General features: G+C 39.7%; 1 protein-coding gene across 1 annotated transcript in view; it reads right to left on the bottom strand.

The window, feature by feature from the left end:
• Window positions 1-5,634: 5,634 nt before the first annotated feature.
• Window positions 5,635-19,182, bottom strand: part of MEGF10 (multiple EGF like domains 10) — a 129,580-nt gene continuing 116,032 nt past the window's right edge. The window contains exons 19-24 of the mRNA XM_090279072.1: window positions 17,327-17,563; window positions 16,114-16,241; window positions 14,643-14,766; window positions 9,437-9,481; window positions 8,231-8,437; window positions 5,635-6,957 (exon numbers count right to left, since the gene is read on the bottom strand). Of these exons, the coding sequence (XP_090135198.1) occupies window positions 6,731-6,957; window positions 8,231-8,437; window positions 9,437-9,481; window positions 14,643-14,766; window positions 16,114-16,241; window positions 17,327-17,563 (968 nt within the window). The 3' untranslated portion in view covers window positions 5,635-6,730. The remainder of the gene's footprint in view (window positions 6,958-8,230; window positions 8,438-9,436; window positions 9,482-14,642; window positions 14,767-16,113; window positions 16,242-17,326; window positions 17,564-19,182) is intronic.

Here is a 19,182-nt window from a genome sequence, read left to right as displayed (position 1 = left end):
CAAAAAATCCAAGAAGAGGGAAGACTCCCAAATTCTTTCTATGGGGCCTGTATTATTCTAATTCCAAAACCAGGTCAAGACACAACAAAGAAAGAAAACTACAGGCCAATATCACTGATGAACATAGATGCTAAAATCTTCAACAAAATATTGGCAAACTGGATCCAGCAATACATTAAAACAATCATACACTGTGATCTGTGGGATTCATCCTAAGGATGCAAGGCTGGCATAATATTCACAAATAAATAAACATAACACACCACATAAACAAAATGAAAATCACATTATAATATCAATAGACACTGACAAAGCATTTGATAAAGTACAGCACACATTTTCGATAAAATGTTCAGCAAAGTAGGAATAGAGGGAGCATACCTCAGCATAATAAAGGCCATATATGAAAAACCTGCAGCCAACAACATACTCAATGGGCAAAAACTGAAAGCTATCCCCCTAAGATCAGGAACAAGACAAGGATGTCCACTCTCACCACTTCTACTCATCATACTTTTAGAAGTTCTAGCCACAGCAATCAGAGAAGAAAAAGAAATAAAAGGCATCCAAATTAGAAAGGAGGAAGTAAAACTGTCATTATTTGCAGATGATGTGTAGGCTCCTCAAAAAAACTACTCAACCTAATAAGTGAATTTGGCAAAATAGTGGGATACAAAGTCAATATTCAGAAATCAAAGACATTTTTATACACTAACAATAAAATATCAAGATATAGAAACTTGGAAAAAATCCACCAAAAAAACCCAAACAAACAAACAAACAAAAAATTATGCAGTACTATTTAATGCTTTGAAAGCATTATTTAAAAGAATAGAACTATTCTTATGAAGATATCAAAAGTTATTTTTAATTATAAAAATCTGCTTTAAATATATTATATAGCTCCAAATATAAGCCAACTCTATTATAAATTACAGCCCTTGCACTTGTTATTTTTGGTGATCATTTCTGTAAAAACTAAAAATCATAACTAATTCTGGAATATAGCAACTCCTATGTAAAGTTTTGGGCACTGTTTTGTAAATAATTTCAATATAGTTTTGGCAAAAGTACATTGATTTCATCAGTAAATAATTTGTAAATAAGTAGTTCGTTTACTGGCTTAAAAAACCTAACTTTAAAACTCAATTTTTTATGCCTTAATCTTACTTTAAGGGTAAACAGACTTATAATATCAACATGAATTCTAAATGATATTGTGATACTTTTGTGAGATTTTTGCAATATTTATGGTTTTAAAATCCTAATAATTTAACAACTACTACTGTGGCTCTTTGGAGTCAAATGATCATATTTTTGTAAAGTTCTCTGCATTTTTCACAACACACAGTCATTGTGCTAATAGATTTTGTTGGAACAGGTTATAACTGTCCTATTAGAAAATTCTATGCTGCTTTTCCTAAAATTTATGAATATAATTTTCATAGAGATAGTGCTAAGTACTTTGAACTCTCTGTTAACACTACTATTATACCATGAGAGAGGGATTTATATCAAGCATGGTAAATAATTATGAAATATTTCTTATCATATAATTAACTAAAAATAACATCCTCCACATTCTCCAATTAAATCAAACATACAGTTATCATTTGGGCCAGTTCTGATGTATTTATATATAAATATAAATACTAGCTTACAAATTTTACTGATACACCAACCACTAGGGAAAGAATAGTAGTTTTGCTCACATTCCTACATGAATGGCTTAAGCCAGGCATTACCAAGATCATTCACTTCTTTGAACACTATAGGATATAGAAAATTATTTTTAGGATCCTAAATTAAAATGGGTTCAAACATTATGAGAATAGACTCACTGTGTAGGAAGAATTACATCATCATCAAAATACGTTTAATATTATCTGGAAAAATTCCTAGAGATGGTAATTTCAGGGGGGAAATTTGTCAGGTCCTTTTTTCCTTTCTTTTAATTCTCATTCTGACAAAAGTATTTATCTTTTTAACCAAACCTACGAGGTCTGTCCAGTAGGTAGCCAACCATGTAATATGAAAAATAAGACTCATCTATTGAAGAAGATACAAGACATGAGAAACATTGTACATAGGACAATGACGCCTCAGTTCTTTTCAAAGTAGGCACCTTGGTGAGAAGGGAGATAGCAAAGGAAGAACTCAGACTGTGCTGCTGTTGCTGGTCAGTGTCTAACACTCTGGTTGCCAGGAAACACCTTTTAGCACTAAGGTAGGATGGATAGTAAACCAAGGCAGGGAGGAGGAGGGAGATACATCTCACCCACTAACTCAGCAGTCCTGAGCCTGGTCCAATAATATTGCCAGGTGTTCCCACATCACAAGAAACACCATGCTAACACGGGAGGAGGGAAGCCCTTGAAATTCTATGTATCATCTCCACTATCTAGGAAAGCAAGCCTTTGAAACTGTATTCATCCCAAGGCCTGGAAGGGAGAAGAAGAAGGGGTCCGCAGTGCCCAAGTAAGCAACCCATAAAACGGCTTTGGTTAATTGCCTGCCGCTGGTCACTATCTGTTTTACTAGGGAGTCTCTGGTGCTTACAGAAAAAGCTCATAGAAAACTTTGGGTAACTGCCCCAACTTTAATTAAGTGCCTCCTGTCACATATCTGCTTTACAACAAGATGAACAAGTAGTCTGGGGCAAAATAAGGATTTGGGCTAACAGACCCCCACATATACTTAATTTTGGGTAGTCATGTCCCCCTGGGAAAGCTGGCACCATCTTTACCCATCGATCAATATGTAACTTCTTTACCCACATCCCATCAACTATATACGTCCTCAGAAAAAAGGACCTGATGCTCTTGCCACCCTTAACTTACCATGCCCTGAACCTATGTCTTTTACCCCCACCTCAACAAGGCTCATTCTCTTACATGAGAACATATCACTAATAAACCCTGCTTACATGCTTACAGACTTGCTGATCTATATTTCTTGACTGTGTTGGCAAGAAGAACCAGGTTTCTCCCATTAATATTGGGACCTCACATAGCTCTCCCAATTGCCATCAGCTTCCCCATCATATTTTTCTGATGCTTATTGACCACCTGAAATCTCTTCCCTTTCAAAGGTGATTTGCATATTCAGAAAAGCCAAAACTTGCAAGGTGCCAAATCTGGGCTGTAGAGGGGCTGAGTCACCTGGTGATTTGATGTCTTGCCAAAAAACTCTGCATGAGACAAGATGCATGAGTGGGCATATTCTTGTGATGAAGTGGCCAATCACCAGCTGCCCATAGTTATGGTTGTTTTTGTTGTATTACATCTCTTAACCAATGAAGAACATTGAGATAGTACTCCTTGTTAATTACTTGGCCTGGAGGGACATACTCATGATAGACAATACCTTCCCAATCAAAAAACACAGTTAACATGGTCTTGATCTTGCTGCAACTTTGCTGTCCCTTGTCTGGGCATGAAGAACCAGGAGACTTCCATTGGGATGACTGGGCTTTCATTTCTGGATCATAGCTGTAGACCTATGATTCATCTCTGGTTGTGACCTTCTTGAAGAAATCTGGTTCATTGGTAGCAGTTTGAATGAAGTCATTAGCAACTGCAGCACAATGTTCCTTCTGCTCTGGTAGCAGAAGCCATGGGATGAATTTTGCTATGACATGTTTTATGCCAAGATCTTGAGTCAAAATCTCTTACACAGTAGTTTTTGGAATTCCCAGATCAGCTTCTAGTTCTCACACTGTCAGTTGCTGATCTTTGTGGATTGCAGTCTGTACACGGTCAACATTCTCAGGCATTCTGCTTATTGCAGGCCTTCCAGAACATGGATAATTTTCAACAGATTCTCGACCATCTTTGAAGCATTTGTGCCATGCTTTTACATGCACTGCACTTATTTCATCATCCTTGAAAGCCTACTGAATCAAATGAATAGTTTTCATGGAGGAATGTTCAAACTTAGCACAAAATTTGCTGCAGATTTGTCACTCTACTTGCTCAGTAATTTTGAAAGTGATGGCCACACAGTACACATGCTCACTCAATGGCAACTACTGCCCCCACTGACTAGTACAGTGAAGTCATCATTATTCACACTGCACATCCCAGTCCACTCTCCTTGGCTGCAAGGTTACACTGAATGTCACCCAAACCATTCTCGTTACATTAACAATGGCTGGACTTTTTCCAGACAGACCTAGTAATATATCAAAATGTCTGACTTTTCAACTAGAGCTCTCCAAATGCAACATGTAGTTTTACAACACCCAAAATGCTCTGTTCTGATGTTTGAAAAGTCCTGAGTGAACCTTGATCAGTAAGAACCCCTTGTTCAGGACAGTAGCCAACCTGAGCAATTGACTTGTCAGCAAGAACACTCAGGAATGGATGGTGGTGCCGCTTGGGAGTCTATATCTGCTGCCCAGGTTTTATACTTAACTTGCTGTTGCCCTCCTTCCCTCCCTTCCTCCTTCCCTCCCTTTCTTCCTTCTTGTAGTAGAATGAGAAAAGAAACAGATGGTTTTTAAATTTTTATTTTACTTATCTCCAGGGAGTAATGGGGAAACTCAAGCTTACCATGGAGATCTGAGGAGATGATCCCTAAAAAAAGAAGGGTAAAATGTCATTTTCTTCTTACCAAAAAGGACAATTTATGGCTATTGACTAACAAGTGCCTCCATTAGATGCCTGTACTCTATTGTCAAGGAAGAGTCAGGCACTGGTTAACTGTTCGAATAAATCGATTGTTTCTAAGGTGTATTCCAGGCAATTCCATATTCTCTTGAATTAACTTTGGGGCTCCCTAAATGAGAAAGCCATCAAAGGAGTGAGTGCTCTAAATGTTTGTTCTATCATTCACCTGACCAGACCACTATTGCAGGTGCAGGTGTGTGGCATGGAATCACTGGATAGCCCCCCTCAATGACTGGCAGTGAAAATGCCACACTACCGGCAGAATGGGTGTACCATATATATTTTTAATTGACTAATTGAGACAGGACACCACACAGGGTGTCTTTAAAAGATTGAAGATCATTGTATTCTTTCTCTTATGATGTTGCTTCATCTTTCAACCTTCGCAATGTCATTCTCATGAGACAACTACCCTGGAGTGAAAATGTTATTCCATCATAGGTATGCAAAGGACAAGCATCTGTTCTGGTTTGCTTGGAACAGTCCAGATGAACGTCCATTGCAGGATAATTACTAATAGTACCCTCATACACTCTCAAAAGTGTCCCAGTTTGGATGACCAATTATATGATCACCCCAAAGAAGGTCTTTAGTAAGATCACATTGTGGCACACAGTAACAATAGTTTCCCACTTTCCTCGCCCTTGGTTTAAGCAAGACTCAGAACCTACAGATCAAAGAACTCCATTTTAGAATATTAAAAAGCTTTTCTATTTCAATTATGTCATTCATCTATGGTTTCTGAACTATTTTAGTAATGACCAATTTAAAAAATTTGATTTATATGTTTTCATCTCCTCCCTCCAGAAGAAAAAAAGAACACATTTTTATCAAGCAAAAAGATAGGTGGCAATAATAAAAGAAACAACAAACATATAATATTTTTCATTAACAATTCAAACACTACAAAACATAGAATATACAACTTAAACATGAAAATACAAATTAAAGAAAAATGGGGTACATGTAATATTAGCAATGCAAAAGACCAGCTTAAGCATAGTTTCTCTAAATCAACAATTAATAAAAGAAAAGTGCCCTTTTCTCAAATACGCATAAAAATATTTCAGTCACTTCTAGGGAAAAATTAATAAAAACTTTCTGCTAATTCTATATTACAGCACGTATTACTAATGGTTTACAAAACTTAAGTGTCCTTTTACACTTAAAATTTACAATCTCTTCCAATCATTATACACTCATTCAATCCAGTCTGTCAAAAATAAAATTATTTCATTTCTATATTTATGAAATAATTACTGATATGTTATGGATCTCAAGTGGTAAATGTGTGTGATGGGGACAGTGATCAGAATAATGTCACGGGTCTAAAGTGGGCCAACGGTCAAACAGAGAGAAAAATCACCTCTATCTGGCACATATTGATTCCTGTAAAAATTCTAGTATTTCTAAAGTAAATTCTAATTGTACATTTCTTCATTATATAAAAAGTTTAAAGTGGTCATATTTAAATTTTCTATCCACTTCTAGAGTTTATTCAGTCTATCCAGTTATGCCACTTGAAAGACTGTTTCCTCCTGGGTGCATATTATCCTTACAATGCTGACTCCAGCTAAAAAAACAACAACAAATAATCAGGACTCAATAATATGCCCCATTTCTTCTACATGTTTAGTGATTCACACTAAATTTTATGGTCAACTGCACAATTCTAGGTACAGATCTACAATGCCAATGAGAAAGGAAACATTTTAACTTTAGCTTTTCAAGCAATAATACCAATGTCCACTGCAACCCACGTCTCTGAAGGAGTTCTGCAAGTTCATGCTTGTGGCCAAGATTTTACAGTAAGTCATGCTTCATGGGTGCAGTTCTAAAACTAACAAGAATGGAAAAAAATCACACTGGTATCTCCTTCCAAGCCACCTGTACAAAAGGCCCTATAATCGGTCACCCTCAGTTTTGAGCTTTCTGGTTTACGTCCAGCAATTGCCTACCAAGTGGATTAACATCACATAAGGTGGCAAACTTGAGGCTGGGGAAGAACTGAACTGCAGTTCTGGAAAGGGTTCCAGTGGCTACCAAGTGGTCCTTTGGTGTCATTCACTGCTGCTGCTGCTGCTGCTGCTGCTGCTGCTGCTGCTGCTGCTGCTGCCGCCGCCGCCGCCACCACCTCCATCCTCTCGCACGGGGGAGGGTGAACTGTCTCGGACGGGCAGCAGATCGTAATGGCAAGGGATGTGACTGTTCTTTGGAAGGTCATATGGATCCTGGATGAGATGCCCATTATTGCTGAATATTCCTTGGACAACACTCACTGTAGGTTCTGTGGCAACCATGGACACATTAATTTATCAGCAATGAAAAAATTTAATAAATAGAATTGGGCATTGTTTGCAAATTTCAAATATGCAAGAGGAGTTTCTTATAAAAATATGATAAAATATTTTAACAACAAAGTATCCTTTTAAAAGTAATCAGTACTCTGTGATAGGCAGACCCACTGATGCCCACAAATGGTGTTCAGAACAAGCACCATTGGTGGGGATACAAATACCACTGGGTATGGTTGGGATGAATACATCAAGGAAATATACAGAATCCCTGGACATGAACCACTGTCTGAAAAACCTTGGAAATAATCTAGCGCAGACCTCATACTTTACACATGAGAAGACTGAGACCCTTATAGGTTAACTCAATTCATGGAAACATTAGTTTACCATGTTAATACCTGGGCTCTCAGTCCAGCTCCAATCTCACTGTAGTGAGCTTATGGGACAGTTCAAAGGGACTATTATTGACTTTTCTATAACATTTAGTTCCCTATGCCTTCCATTTTAAAAAGCTGTCTTAATGCTTTAAAAAGTTATATATCTTCAGTGACATGTCTATAGCATAAAATGAATTACTAGCTACTAGAGTTAAATTTGCCACTTTTTTTACAAGTAGTAGAGAAGTTTTTCAAGTTTAAATCATAATACTGATACAGAGATAGAGAGTAACAAAAATAAAATATATAGCTCTATTATCCAACCACTGATAGCTCTGATATATTTTAACTTTCTCCAAATTATACTTGCAAGAAGCAATAAAAATCTCTGATTTTAAATTGGATTCTTATTAATTTATATCAGATTCACATCTTAGACTCTTACTGATATATTAGAAAAATTTTAAAGTAAATTGTTTCAATCCTTCTAAAAGCATTATATTAAAATAATGAATGCAACCAGGAACTGGAACCACCTGTTTAATTAGCAGAACCATTTGTTTTAGGTAAATCGACATATTAGCTAATACGACACATACACTGTTCCACACACGAGCTAAAATATTGACTATGGCTACAAAACAAAAGATGGGTGACCAGGTGGGAGATAAGAAAACTTCCTTTAAATTTTCTAAGTGGTGTTACCCTGAATAATGCATTTGATGCCAAGTAATATGATCAATTGTAAACACAGCTTACCTTAAAAATATCGACCGTTATTTGTAATGAGGTTTATATTAAATGCTATTGTATTTTCAAAGACTTTGAAGTTTTTTGTTTTTTTTTAATTCCTAAGTAGGTTTTTTCTTCGGTTAGGAGAACTTACCAACTTCATAGACATTCTTGTTGGCTGAAGTTGAGTTATTGATCTCTGCATACGGGGAGTCTCGCCGTGCTGGTGACTTCATCTCCACATAGCCACACTCTGAGTTTTTGGGGATAAGTACAGGTGGGTCTTTAATAGTGGCGTATGGGTTTTCAGAACTGCTTAGGGAGCAGTTACTTGAATTATATTCAGAATTCTTTCCCAACTCTGTAAAGAGAGATGTGGATAAAACAAAATGCTATTTCATGAACGTTATTTTAAAAATTTTTATTTTGCACCCCAGCTGGTGTGGCTCAGTAGATTGGGTGCCAGACTGTGAACCAAAGGGTCACCAGTTTGATTCCCAGTCAGGGCACATGGCTGGGTTGCAGGCCAGGTCCCCAGCTGGGGGCATGCGAGAGGCAACTGATTAACTATCTTTTGCACATCAAGGTTTCTCTTTCTCCCTCCCTTCCCCTCTCTCTAAAAATAAGTAAAATCTTTAAAGTTTTATTTTGCAGTTACTGTTTACATTCAACACTATTTTGTATTAGTTTCAGGTGTACTAAGCAATGCTATTTTCTTTTCTTGGTGATAATTACTTGGGCAGTGTATCTTTGTAGGTAGTTTACTTAATTACATACACTGAAAATAGTACTAAATGTTTTTCAATTATTTTGGAGTGAATGTGCTATAAAGTTAAGTAATTCCATTCCATTTTACTAATAATACCCAAATTCTCAAAGGCTTCAATCGAGAAACCATCTATTGATGGACCCAGGAGCCCAAGAAAGTTCTGTTATCCTAGAGATGAAGGCATTTGCACTGTGAGGATTCCTTGTAAAACCTCCATCCTGGGCACCTGAAGTTATTACTCAAATTCTTCCTGAAGAGCAGGTGAACATGTAACCATGCTGATCTCTTCCTATTTTCCCTGTTATTTCTTTTTCTCTCCTGTTAGCCATATTGTGAGTCTTTCCCCAGCAAGCTGAAACCTTTGTTTCATAAAGATTTCATAAAGACCTATGCTCTAACTAGATCCACCTATGGCCACTGTCTTGACGTCAGTCAAACGTGTTTATGTGTTTGCTGGAATAACCACACTAACAATTCTACATTTTTCTACATTGCCACTCTTATTCATTTAGCAAATTATTTCAGTCTCTGAGATATATTTTTAAATTATGATTTTAATCAATGTATTTCTTCCTCAAACTCACACCATACCTTTCAAGGACTTTCCCATATAACTTCTGTCCAGTCCAAAAGCACCTGTGTTAAAGGAAGAAAAAGATACCCAGTGATAACTGAAAGCAAGAGAAAGCCCATCTAATACTTCAAGGTCATAGAGGAAGAAGGTTGGGGCACCTCTTCCTTCCCATCGCTAAGGCTGCTGCTCTTCAAACCTTGACACCAGATCACTCATGCCAGATACCCCCACTGCATAGAATTAAAAATACACATATATCATTCTGATCATTCTCCTGCTCATTTACCATGACTTTGGAAAAGGCTGATCAATATAGGATAGAAACTGAGGCATAGATGAATCGGTACACTTGATTCAAAGTTGCACAGTAGAGAGTGCATCTCAGGACTAGAACCGAAATGAAGGACTTAATTTCATTTCTTGTTAGCCACATGACCTTGGGCAAGATGATCAACTCTCTTGAGTGTCAATTTTCTTTTCTCTAAAATGAGGAAAACAAAATCTGCCTTCCAAGCCTTATGGGTTTGTGGTGATCAGTAAGTGAAAAATAGCACAGGCTTGGTAAACTCTGAAGCGCCATATAAATGAATGGTGTTTCAATTACTGTAACACTTACTGCATCTCAGCTTTAGTCTATCTGTAAGCATTCTAAGGCCTTTTAGTTATCTTTGAAAGGAATGTTATTAACTAGGTTAAAAATAGAGTAAGTGTTACAGAAACAGGGGAGTCCAAAAACAAACCCCAGAGTTTGCGGCTGGGAGATAGGGAGCAGGAAGCAGCTTTCTGGGTGCCCTTGGATGCCCGGAGCTAGTGGCTGGAAACATTGTTGCAAAGATCTGCTTTACTTCCAAGGCTCAGGTCTGGGAGGGGTCTTGGACTGTGGGGTGGTATGGAAGAAGCAGACAGAGCCTATGTAGGGTTCTGTGAATGGTCAGGATGGTTTGCAACACCCACTGGGTGAGAGGACGCAGGGAGGGAGAGGAGGCAGGGAGGAAGAGAGAAGGAGCTGTGGATATTTTTGGGCTGGCTCTGGCCCTAGGAGGTTCTCTCTCTCAGGCTCTCTCTCTCTGGCCCTCACGCCCTCACTCTCTGGCTCTCACTCTGGTGGGTTCCCTCCATGTGGCTTGGAGGGGCAAGGGTCTCCAGGCTGCTTTAAGAAGAGGCTCTTGCCAGGCTGCTTTGAGGAGAGGAGATCCATGCGGTTTGCAGGAAGAAGGCAGTTTACAAGGAGGCTGAGAATCAAGGCGGTTCTGCATTGAGAGCTGGAGGGCACCACAGCGCAGAAAGGAGCTCCCCAATCAGAACTGAGTGATTGGCAGCTACTGGTAAAGCTGAACTGTCCCTAGAAGTAGGGAAACGGTGTTTCTGACTTTCCTAAGACTGGCCAGGTCTGGGAGGGGGAGGCAGGACTATGTGTAAATAAACAATTCTTTTTCTTTTCACCAAACTCTGGTATTCAGAGTTATGATTCTGGCGGCGGGCAATCGGACCCCTAACTAAACAGCCCGTGGGTTCCGTTTCAATCGGAGCAGCCCAAGGGTTCTGTTACATAAGTAATGACTTGTGATGAACATTCAAATAATTATGAGAATGGGAAAGAGATGACTCCGTACCAACTGTGTAGTTGTTTTTTAGAGTGACGTTAAACTCAGGTTCTGATGCTGATTCCCTTTTGAGGGCACACATTTGTGGAGAAAGAGGGAGAATCCCTCAGGTGGAGAAGGTGGGTCTCATACCAATCTTCGTGGGACAGGAAATGGGAATGTTTTCCTCTCTCAGGGACACTTTCTTAGGTTTGGGTTGTGAAGTCTAGCCAAGCTCCCAAATGGTGGGCAAGGCACTGAGTTATAATAGGAAGGCAGAACAAAAGGGTGTGTAGGGAAGAATTAACTTTACCAAATAGAGATCTGGCCTTTGCCCTCGGTTCCTGGGAGGCAAGCCCTAAGTCCTTGGAACACCCTGCTCCTTAAGAGCGTTTCTGTTTACCTGGGGGCCTAGGGCTGCACTGGGTAGTCCAACAAAGTGATTGATGGGGGAGGGGGTTAGGCCACTAGGTATCAGCTCAACCTCTGGATGGGCTGGAGACTAAAGGTCAACCACATGGGCAGTAAACCAAGTCTATGTGACCAAGAGCCCATAAAAACTCCAGATACTAAGGCTGAGGTGAGCTTCCCTGGTTGGCAATACTTTGTGTGTTGCCACACACTGTTGCCAGGAAATATCAGCACTTTGCATGATTTCATTGGGAAAGGAGAGCTAGAAGTTTCATGCTTTGAACTTTACTTGACTCTGTCTCATATCTCTTTCCTTGGCTGCTTTAATTGGTATCCTTTTGTTGTGGTAAACTGTGACCATAAGGATAACAGCTTTTGGGTGAGTTCTGTGAGACTTTCCAGCAAATTATTGATCCTGAGGGTGGTCTTGAGGATCCCCAGACTTTGTAAGGGGACCCAATGAAGATGGGCAGGGGCTGTCGCCTCTGGAGCTCCCTGTCAAAGAATTCTGTCTATGTTTCTCTTTGTCAAATTCCCTTAGCCATTTCCTAATTGTACCAAAGTCTTGTTAAATGTACATTTTGGCTTTAGCTTACAATGAGCCTTCAGAGAGCAGCGTGGGGTAGATAGTATATTAGGGAACAAGAGTTGGGGTTGTGAGACCAAATACCCCTGTCAGATTCTCTTCACTGCCTTTGAAAATCAGGGTGCTGTTTTAATAAGGGAGCAGGTAGGTTTCCCCATAAACTCCCATGTGCCTCAGTTTCTGGACAGGTGCTTTCAAATGCTCACTTTAATAAAAAATGAGCCAGAACACAATCATCATATCCCTATTTTACACATGAGCAAATCAGTCTTGAGAGGTTGCTTGACCTATTATCATATAAGAGCCAGGAATTGATCTCAGGGGCTTTTATGGTTCAAGTTCAGGGCTTTTTCAACAATATCACCACAACTTTTCCATCATTTAAAACAACCACACACTTCATCATCTACAATGTGCCTTACTCTCTTCTTTGTAAGAGAAGATTTTTTCTGTGCAACAACTTTAAAAGACATTAAATGCAGAATTGTTCTTGGAATAGAACAAACCAAGGAGATCCAGAATTTCCAATGAAGATTTTATGACCCTTGGGTCTCATTGAGACAGAAAGCAGAGGTTGTTTATTTGTGATCATTGCAATGACTGTGTGCTTTGGAGTCAGAACAAATTACAGTAGGGGAAGGCTGAAAAAGAGGACTTTCCCCTCAGGAGTACTTTGTGGTATTTTACTGAATATCAATTCAGGTAACTCTTTCAACTAAATTATTAATGTGATTTAGACTTTAAAAAAATCTCCTTAATGTTAAATAATCTCACCAAAAAGTATGTTGTAAATAAGTATACTATAAATAAGTATATATTTTTGAGAGAGACAGAGACAGGGGAAGGGAGGGAGAGAAACATCGATGTGAGAAACATCGTTCAGCTGCCTCTTGTGTGCACCCCAACTGGGGACTGAACCTGCAATCTAGGCATGTGCCCTGACTGGGAAATGAACCCACAATTTGCTTTGTGGGATGGTGCCCAACCAAGCCACACCAGCCAAAGCTGAATAAGCATATCTTATAGTTTTACTGTAAGTGTGTAGAAATACACATCCCATTGATAATATCGGTATAGAATGCAGATAAAAGTTAAGAATTTATACTCATTTTCCTTCTTAAACATTTGCATTTCAGTAGTGAGAGGGATTTCAGAGTCCATGGGATTGGTTCCTACATCTGTCACAGAAGATGGGGGATGAGGAGGGCCAGTCAGAGGCCCAACTGCGAGACCTAGCTTTATCCCCTCCCTTCCAGGAAATCTTGGACAGGACAGTTAACCTCTCTGTGGGTCCCGGTTTTTCCTTCTATAAAACAATATTCATGGAAGGGCCAGTAGGGGTGCCAGGTTTAGCAAATAAAAACACAGGAAGGCCAGTTAAATTGAATTTCAGAGAAACAAGAAATAGTGTTTAGTATAGGTATGCCCCGTGCTTATTTGAAATTTAAATGTAACTGGGCTTCATGGCAACCTCACCACTAAATAAATATACATGAAAGGGTTTTTAACCATGAGGTACCACACACATTTGCTTCTATATCATCAAGCTCCTCCATGAAAATAAGATGCACATGCTTGGAAATGGCACCACTTACTCAGTGGGGTATCACAGCAGGTCTTACATACTGTCCAGGATCCTCGGCCCCTTTGCAGGAGGGCTGCATGATCAAAGCTTTTCTCATGATAATATAACAACACTGTTTGCCTTTTCACTCATTCTCGCTCAAGTACATGGTGGAGTTTTCTAGGAGCTGTAACGAGTGTTAGGTCACTACTGTCTGAATGCAGAAGCAGAATGAAAATCTAGCTGTTCTTCATTAAGCCAGATGTGAAAGAGATTGACAAAAGTGCTCAAGAGTGCCACTCTTCTCGCTATTTTTTGGAAAAATAAGTAATTTTTCATAATTTTTCCATAAAATGCATCTTATGTTATCCTGAAGAGATGCTTATTATAAATTAATAAATAACTATTTTAAATGTTTTCAGCTTTAATTCATAATATGGTAAATATCAACAGCTATAACCCATACCAACAAAAGTTCTTGGGGTCCTTGATAACCTTTAAGAGTGTGTGAAAGAGTTCCAATGACAAAACGCTTGAGAACCACCAGCTTATGATATTCCTGCTGGTATCTCCATTTCTTCACTTGGGGGGGCCTCACACATGGGTGCCCATATTAAAGGAGAGCAAAGAGGAGCCTGGAACCTGGAACCTGGCTAATTAGGTTTAACTCCCAGTTCTACAACTGAGCAGGGTTTAAGCACAAGTTACTTAACCTCTTTAAAACTCAGTTTCTTAACTGTGATGTGCAGGTGATGATGATAATAATAGTACCTACCCTAACAGTGTCCTTTGGAGAATTAAGTAAGTTAAAATAGAGAGTTAAAATGTAAGCTACCAGCAGGCAGAGATCCTTATCTCATTTTATCATTCCTGGCACATAGTAGAAACTCAATTAATGTTGAATAACTAAGGCATATGGGACAGTAAGAAGCCCCATATGGGGGTCGGGTGTAAGTCTATTATTTTGTTTTCTTCATGCATGTTTTTAAGAGATCCCTTCGGCACAGACGTAACCCTACGGCTGTGAGAGGTGAGTAAGAGAGAACAGCCCCCGCTGAGGACAGGGCTGGAGCACTCACCCAGCTCGCTGAGGCAGCCACCCTGCTTCCAGCCCGCGGGCAGCGTGCCGGTGCCACCCACCACGGGGCCTCGCTTCCCAGGATGCACATTCTTCAGACTCACAAACAGCTGATTATTTTTTGACTGTTAAAAATATAAACAACAAAAGATGTAAGAAGAGACCACAAGGTGGCATAGCACGATGCTCCTGACCTGGGGAAAGCCAGTCCCTGGCATGTCTCATGACTGGTCCTTAAACGAGTCTGGACCAAGGGGCAGAGGTGACTGTTTCTGACCTGGAGGGACACAGAGGGCGGCAGGAGCCCCACCGGTTTCCTCCGCTGCCGTGGCTTCCCCATTTCATGCTGTTACTCTGCACCAGCTAGACCTTATCTGGGTTTACACATGTGGAACTTTAAATTGAAAAAGCAAATTCCTGGTCTGGTGTCTCCCATCTAATACTGTATGATCTCGTGTGAGTCACAAGTGACTCTTAGCAGTTTTCTTAGCTGTAAATATGAGGATATGATTATCTACTCTGTCTCTCTCCCTGAATGTGAACAAGAGCAAATGAAATGAGGAATATGAAAGTCTCTGCGGAATGTGAAGTGCTATTTAACTATGAGGCACTATAATTAAAATCCAGCTGCATTAACTTAATTGCAAGTAAATTAATTTTATTAGCATAGTTTTCTTCTCAGAGAGAGCTGGCATTTGACAATAGAGATTCGGTGCAATTGGAAGGGGGATATGTTGGGGATTTCAGATCACTGTGGAAGGGACCTGGGGCGAGCTGGGCGGTACTACAGGAACAGCTCGGGACTCTAGGCAGCTCTGGGTATCCCACCTCTCCGTGCATCTACAAAATGAGGATCATAACCACTTTTGATTCATAAGATTAGTGGGAAGATGAAACCACTTTCTTCTGTAAAATAATTAGAAACACTTGGCATACTGTTTCTATGTGATCATTTTTGACCTACAAAAATGCAGTTGCATGTGGATCAGCCTAAATAAATACATATTGTTGTTGTTATAAAAGTACAACTAACTGGTCGGGAAAGAGCACCAGGAGAGAGATGGTCAGAAAAGATGAACTTGGCAATTTTACCCAGGATTAAGTCTGCTACAGTTCTGCTATGAGACATTATTTTCAAACCTCATGCAATATTAGAAACATTTTCCCAAAGCGGTGCGATGGAAACAGTACAAATTGTAGAGACAGAGAGACCTTGACTCACATTGCAGCTGCCTCACCCACTAGCTGGGGAGCTATGTTGGGACGTGACTTCAATGCTCCATTACTCCGGTTTTTGTCATTAAACTTGAGATCCTAATACACACTTACTTACAGGATTGTTAAGAGGAATAAATGAGATAATAGATATAAAGTCCCTAGAACAGTCTCTGACAAACAGCAGCCCTCCACACTTGCTTGTTCCTTTCTCTCTCCCCTGCCTACCTGAAACGACCTGAGCTGTTTCCTCTCACCTTGGCGATGGTCATCCTGTCCCTGTTGTTGATGTGAGGGGATGTGGCACACTGGGTAAGTGTGTGGTAACTGGGATTGGTGAAGTAATGGCTGTTAGCATTTCCACCATTGCTGTGAGGAAGGGTTTCTGCAAGAAGAGAAGGAAATGGTTAAGATGGCAGGCCCCCCTACACCTGGGTAGAAAAAAAGAGAAGGGAAAGAATGAGAACAAATGTTTGAACTGCTTCCATATCACAAGCTGGGCAGGATAGCCTCCTGCCCAGTATACTCAGCAAAGCTTCTAGAAGCAGCAGGAGTCTGACTTCCTACCTGCCTCCTTGAAAGGTGTGAAAATACCCAGAGATAACTACCTGCTCTTCGCTTTGGGGCTTGTACAAGCTGGGAATGCATCACTTTGAAGCAACTTCGGCTGTAAATTTCCTCCTTTCTTTTTTCTCTTTTTTAAATACTTGAGTTCTTGACACAGTATTTTGCACTGCAATAGTCTGTACAGCTACTTCATGCATTCCCCACAATCAGTGTACACGTAAACACGTGACATCCCAGAACTCCTTCAGTAATTGCCCCAAAGTTAATAAATATTTTAAGTTTCTAAATTCCTTAGTTTAAGTGGTTACTTCTTCTGATGATTGACTTTGTCACTTAAAAATGTACTTTTATGGGGACCTGTGACAAAAAGGAAGATTCAAGAATTTTCTTAAAGAAATGCTCTGATTCTTGCTAAAACCAAAAAACTGCTTCTTAATGTAACTTGGTTGTTATGCAGTCAATGATTCGTGTGGGCTCCAGGACAGGCTGGAAGGAAGGTGAGAAGAACCCAAGGCCAGAGACAGAAGACCTGGTCCTCCTGCTTGGTGTGCTCCACGACCTTGGTAAAGTTACAGCCACTCCCTCCTTTCCCTTCCCTGTCCCCCTGCCATGTGACAAAAATTTGGGACTGGGTGCCCAGTGAAACTTCTTCTAGGTGGAAATTCCCAAAGTCTAGGCAATTACATAATGAACCTAATTTAAAAATCCTCCCAGAAGACAAGTAAATGATATTATTACTGTTAACATACAAACCACATCTCAAACAACATATTGTTTCTGAACGTAAAATTTTCTCAAGGTTAATTGACTGTAACCAGACCGCACAGCCAAACAACTCAAAGGGCCAGGTCAGAAAACCTTACGTTTCCAGGAGTAAAATGCCTGTGATGACGGCAGTCTTACCTGAAATGGCATAGTCTGCATTCATGACCCTCAGAGCCGGGGTGTAGGTCACTGCTGGCATGCTCGATTCCTTTCCCTTCTGCTTGTGTCTATAAATAATGAACAGTGCCAGCAGGAAGAGGACAACCAGGACAAGAATGACAATGCCCGCAATGGCCCCGATCTGGTAGGAGTCAGCAGGAAGGGCCGTGCTGGTTCTGCTTAAGCTGTTCAGATTTCCAACTATTATAACACCAGCTAAAAAAAGGAGAAAAAGAGACCACACTACGGATGACAAGGCGCTGGATAAATGTTTGATCTCTAGTTACAAAAACCTCCCGCTGGGCTCAGACCTGGATATTTCCAGTTCACGAAATGTTAATTTGGAAACAAAGCGTGAAGGAAAAACAAACCTCCCTCATTTTCGGATGTTGTTGGCTCGTCTATGCCCAGAGAGAGGCTGCTTTAAGCCTCAAAAAAGAGACAGGAGTTCCTGAACCCCAAGATCCAATAGTAGGATTTGGGAACTTCTCACATATATCAGATTTGAACACTTTGACAACTAATTGGGATTAATACCTCATCTAATTTTTATTGTGATTTATTTATTATACAGTATTACGGTTATGAAGGGCTAGATCCTTAATGTCTTAACAGACTGACTACATTTTATGTCTATCTTTAGCATTTTTAATAGTAATTTTCCTTCCAAGCAAGAATAACTTCATTTTAAATCTAGTCCAAGATCAGGATTTATGCTGATTTCAATGGGCTCTTACCTCAGAAGATATTGTTCTTTGCAGTTATTTTCTATGACAGAGAGGTCTGTCCCAATAATACCTGATAACATCACCCTAAGAGCTAACTCACCGAAGTCAAGATTCAGTTTTCCACAGCTCTTCCTCTTGTTTCATCAAGTGAAGACACAAAAGATATGGATTAAGAGTGGAAGAAAATCGATTCAGATATTCTGAACTTCCCCTTAAGTTCTCAAGCTGCAGTTTTATCATCTGAAAATGAGGAAACTGGCCTCCATGGAGGTGTTTCCAGCTCAAAGGTCCCTACAACTTTGTGATTCTACATGCTAGACCTTCTCATAAGACAGTATGCCCTGGAACACAGAGGACCAAGAGCAGTGGAGTGTGATGACAATGCACTTGTAATAATGATGTGATTGTGGAATATAACATCCTATTATTATGATGGTCAAGTATAATTCCTGAGCATGTAAAAGTTATTGTATGAAAGAAAATAAAATGAGTACCTACACAATCTACAGTACAGGATGGCTTCACCTACAATACCATATGAATTCTACAGCCTTTACACACCATGAGTTTATTACACTTATTACCTATTGATGGGCACCGCATGCAGTAGGAACTCTCTGGGGGTCATGCTTTAGAAACATGAGAAGCACTTTCTCAAAGACCCCATTCATCCCAGAATCAGACCAAGTGGGATGAAATACAGGAGAAGTATCCTCAGGTGATAATGATACACATCCTAGTTAGAAACTATGGATATACATTTCTTAACAAGCTAAACACATGCCTATCACGAGACCTGATTATTCTACACCTACTAGTTTACTTAAGAGAAATGAAAGCATGTCCATACAAAAACTCAATACACTACTGGACACAGAAGTTTTATCTGCAATAGCCAAAAGCTGGAAACAATCCAAATGTCCATCAACAGTTGAATGGGCAAACAAATTAGAGTGTATTCCATGTGATGGAATACTACTCAACAACGAAAATGAATCAGACCACTAATGTACACCACAACATGCTTTAATTTTAAAATAATTATATTGAGTAAAAAAAAAAAAAAAAAAATCAGATCAGCAAAGTATACAGTATGATTCCATTTAT

Source organism: Furipterus horrens, unplaced genomic scaffold, assembly GCF_987537825.1.
Source record: "Furipterus horrens unplaced genomic scaffold, mFurHor1.1.pri manual_scaffold_5, whole genome shotgun sequence".
Classification (NCBI taxonomy): domain Eukaryota; kingdom Metazoa; phylum Chordata; class Mammalia; order Chiroptera; family Furipteridae; genus Furipterus; species Furipterus horrens.
Note: the sequence above shows the minus strand (reverse complement) of the source record. Positions and strands in the feature narration are given on the sequence as shown.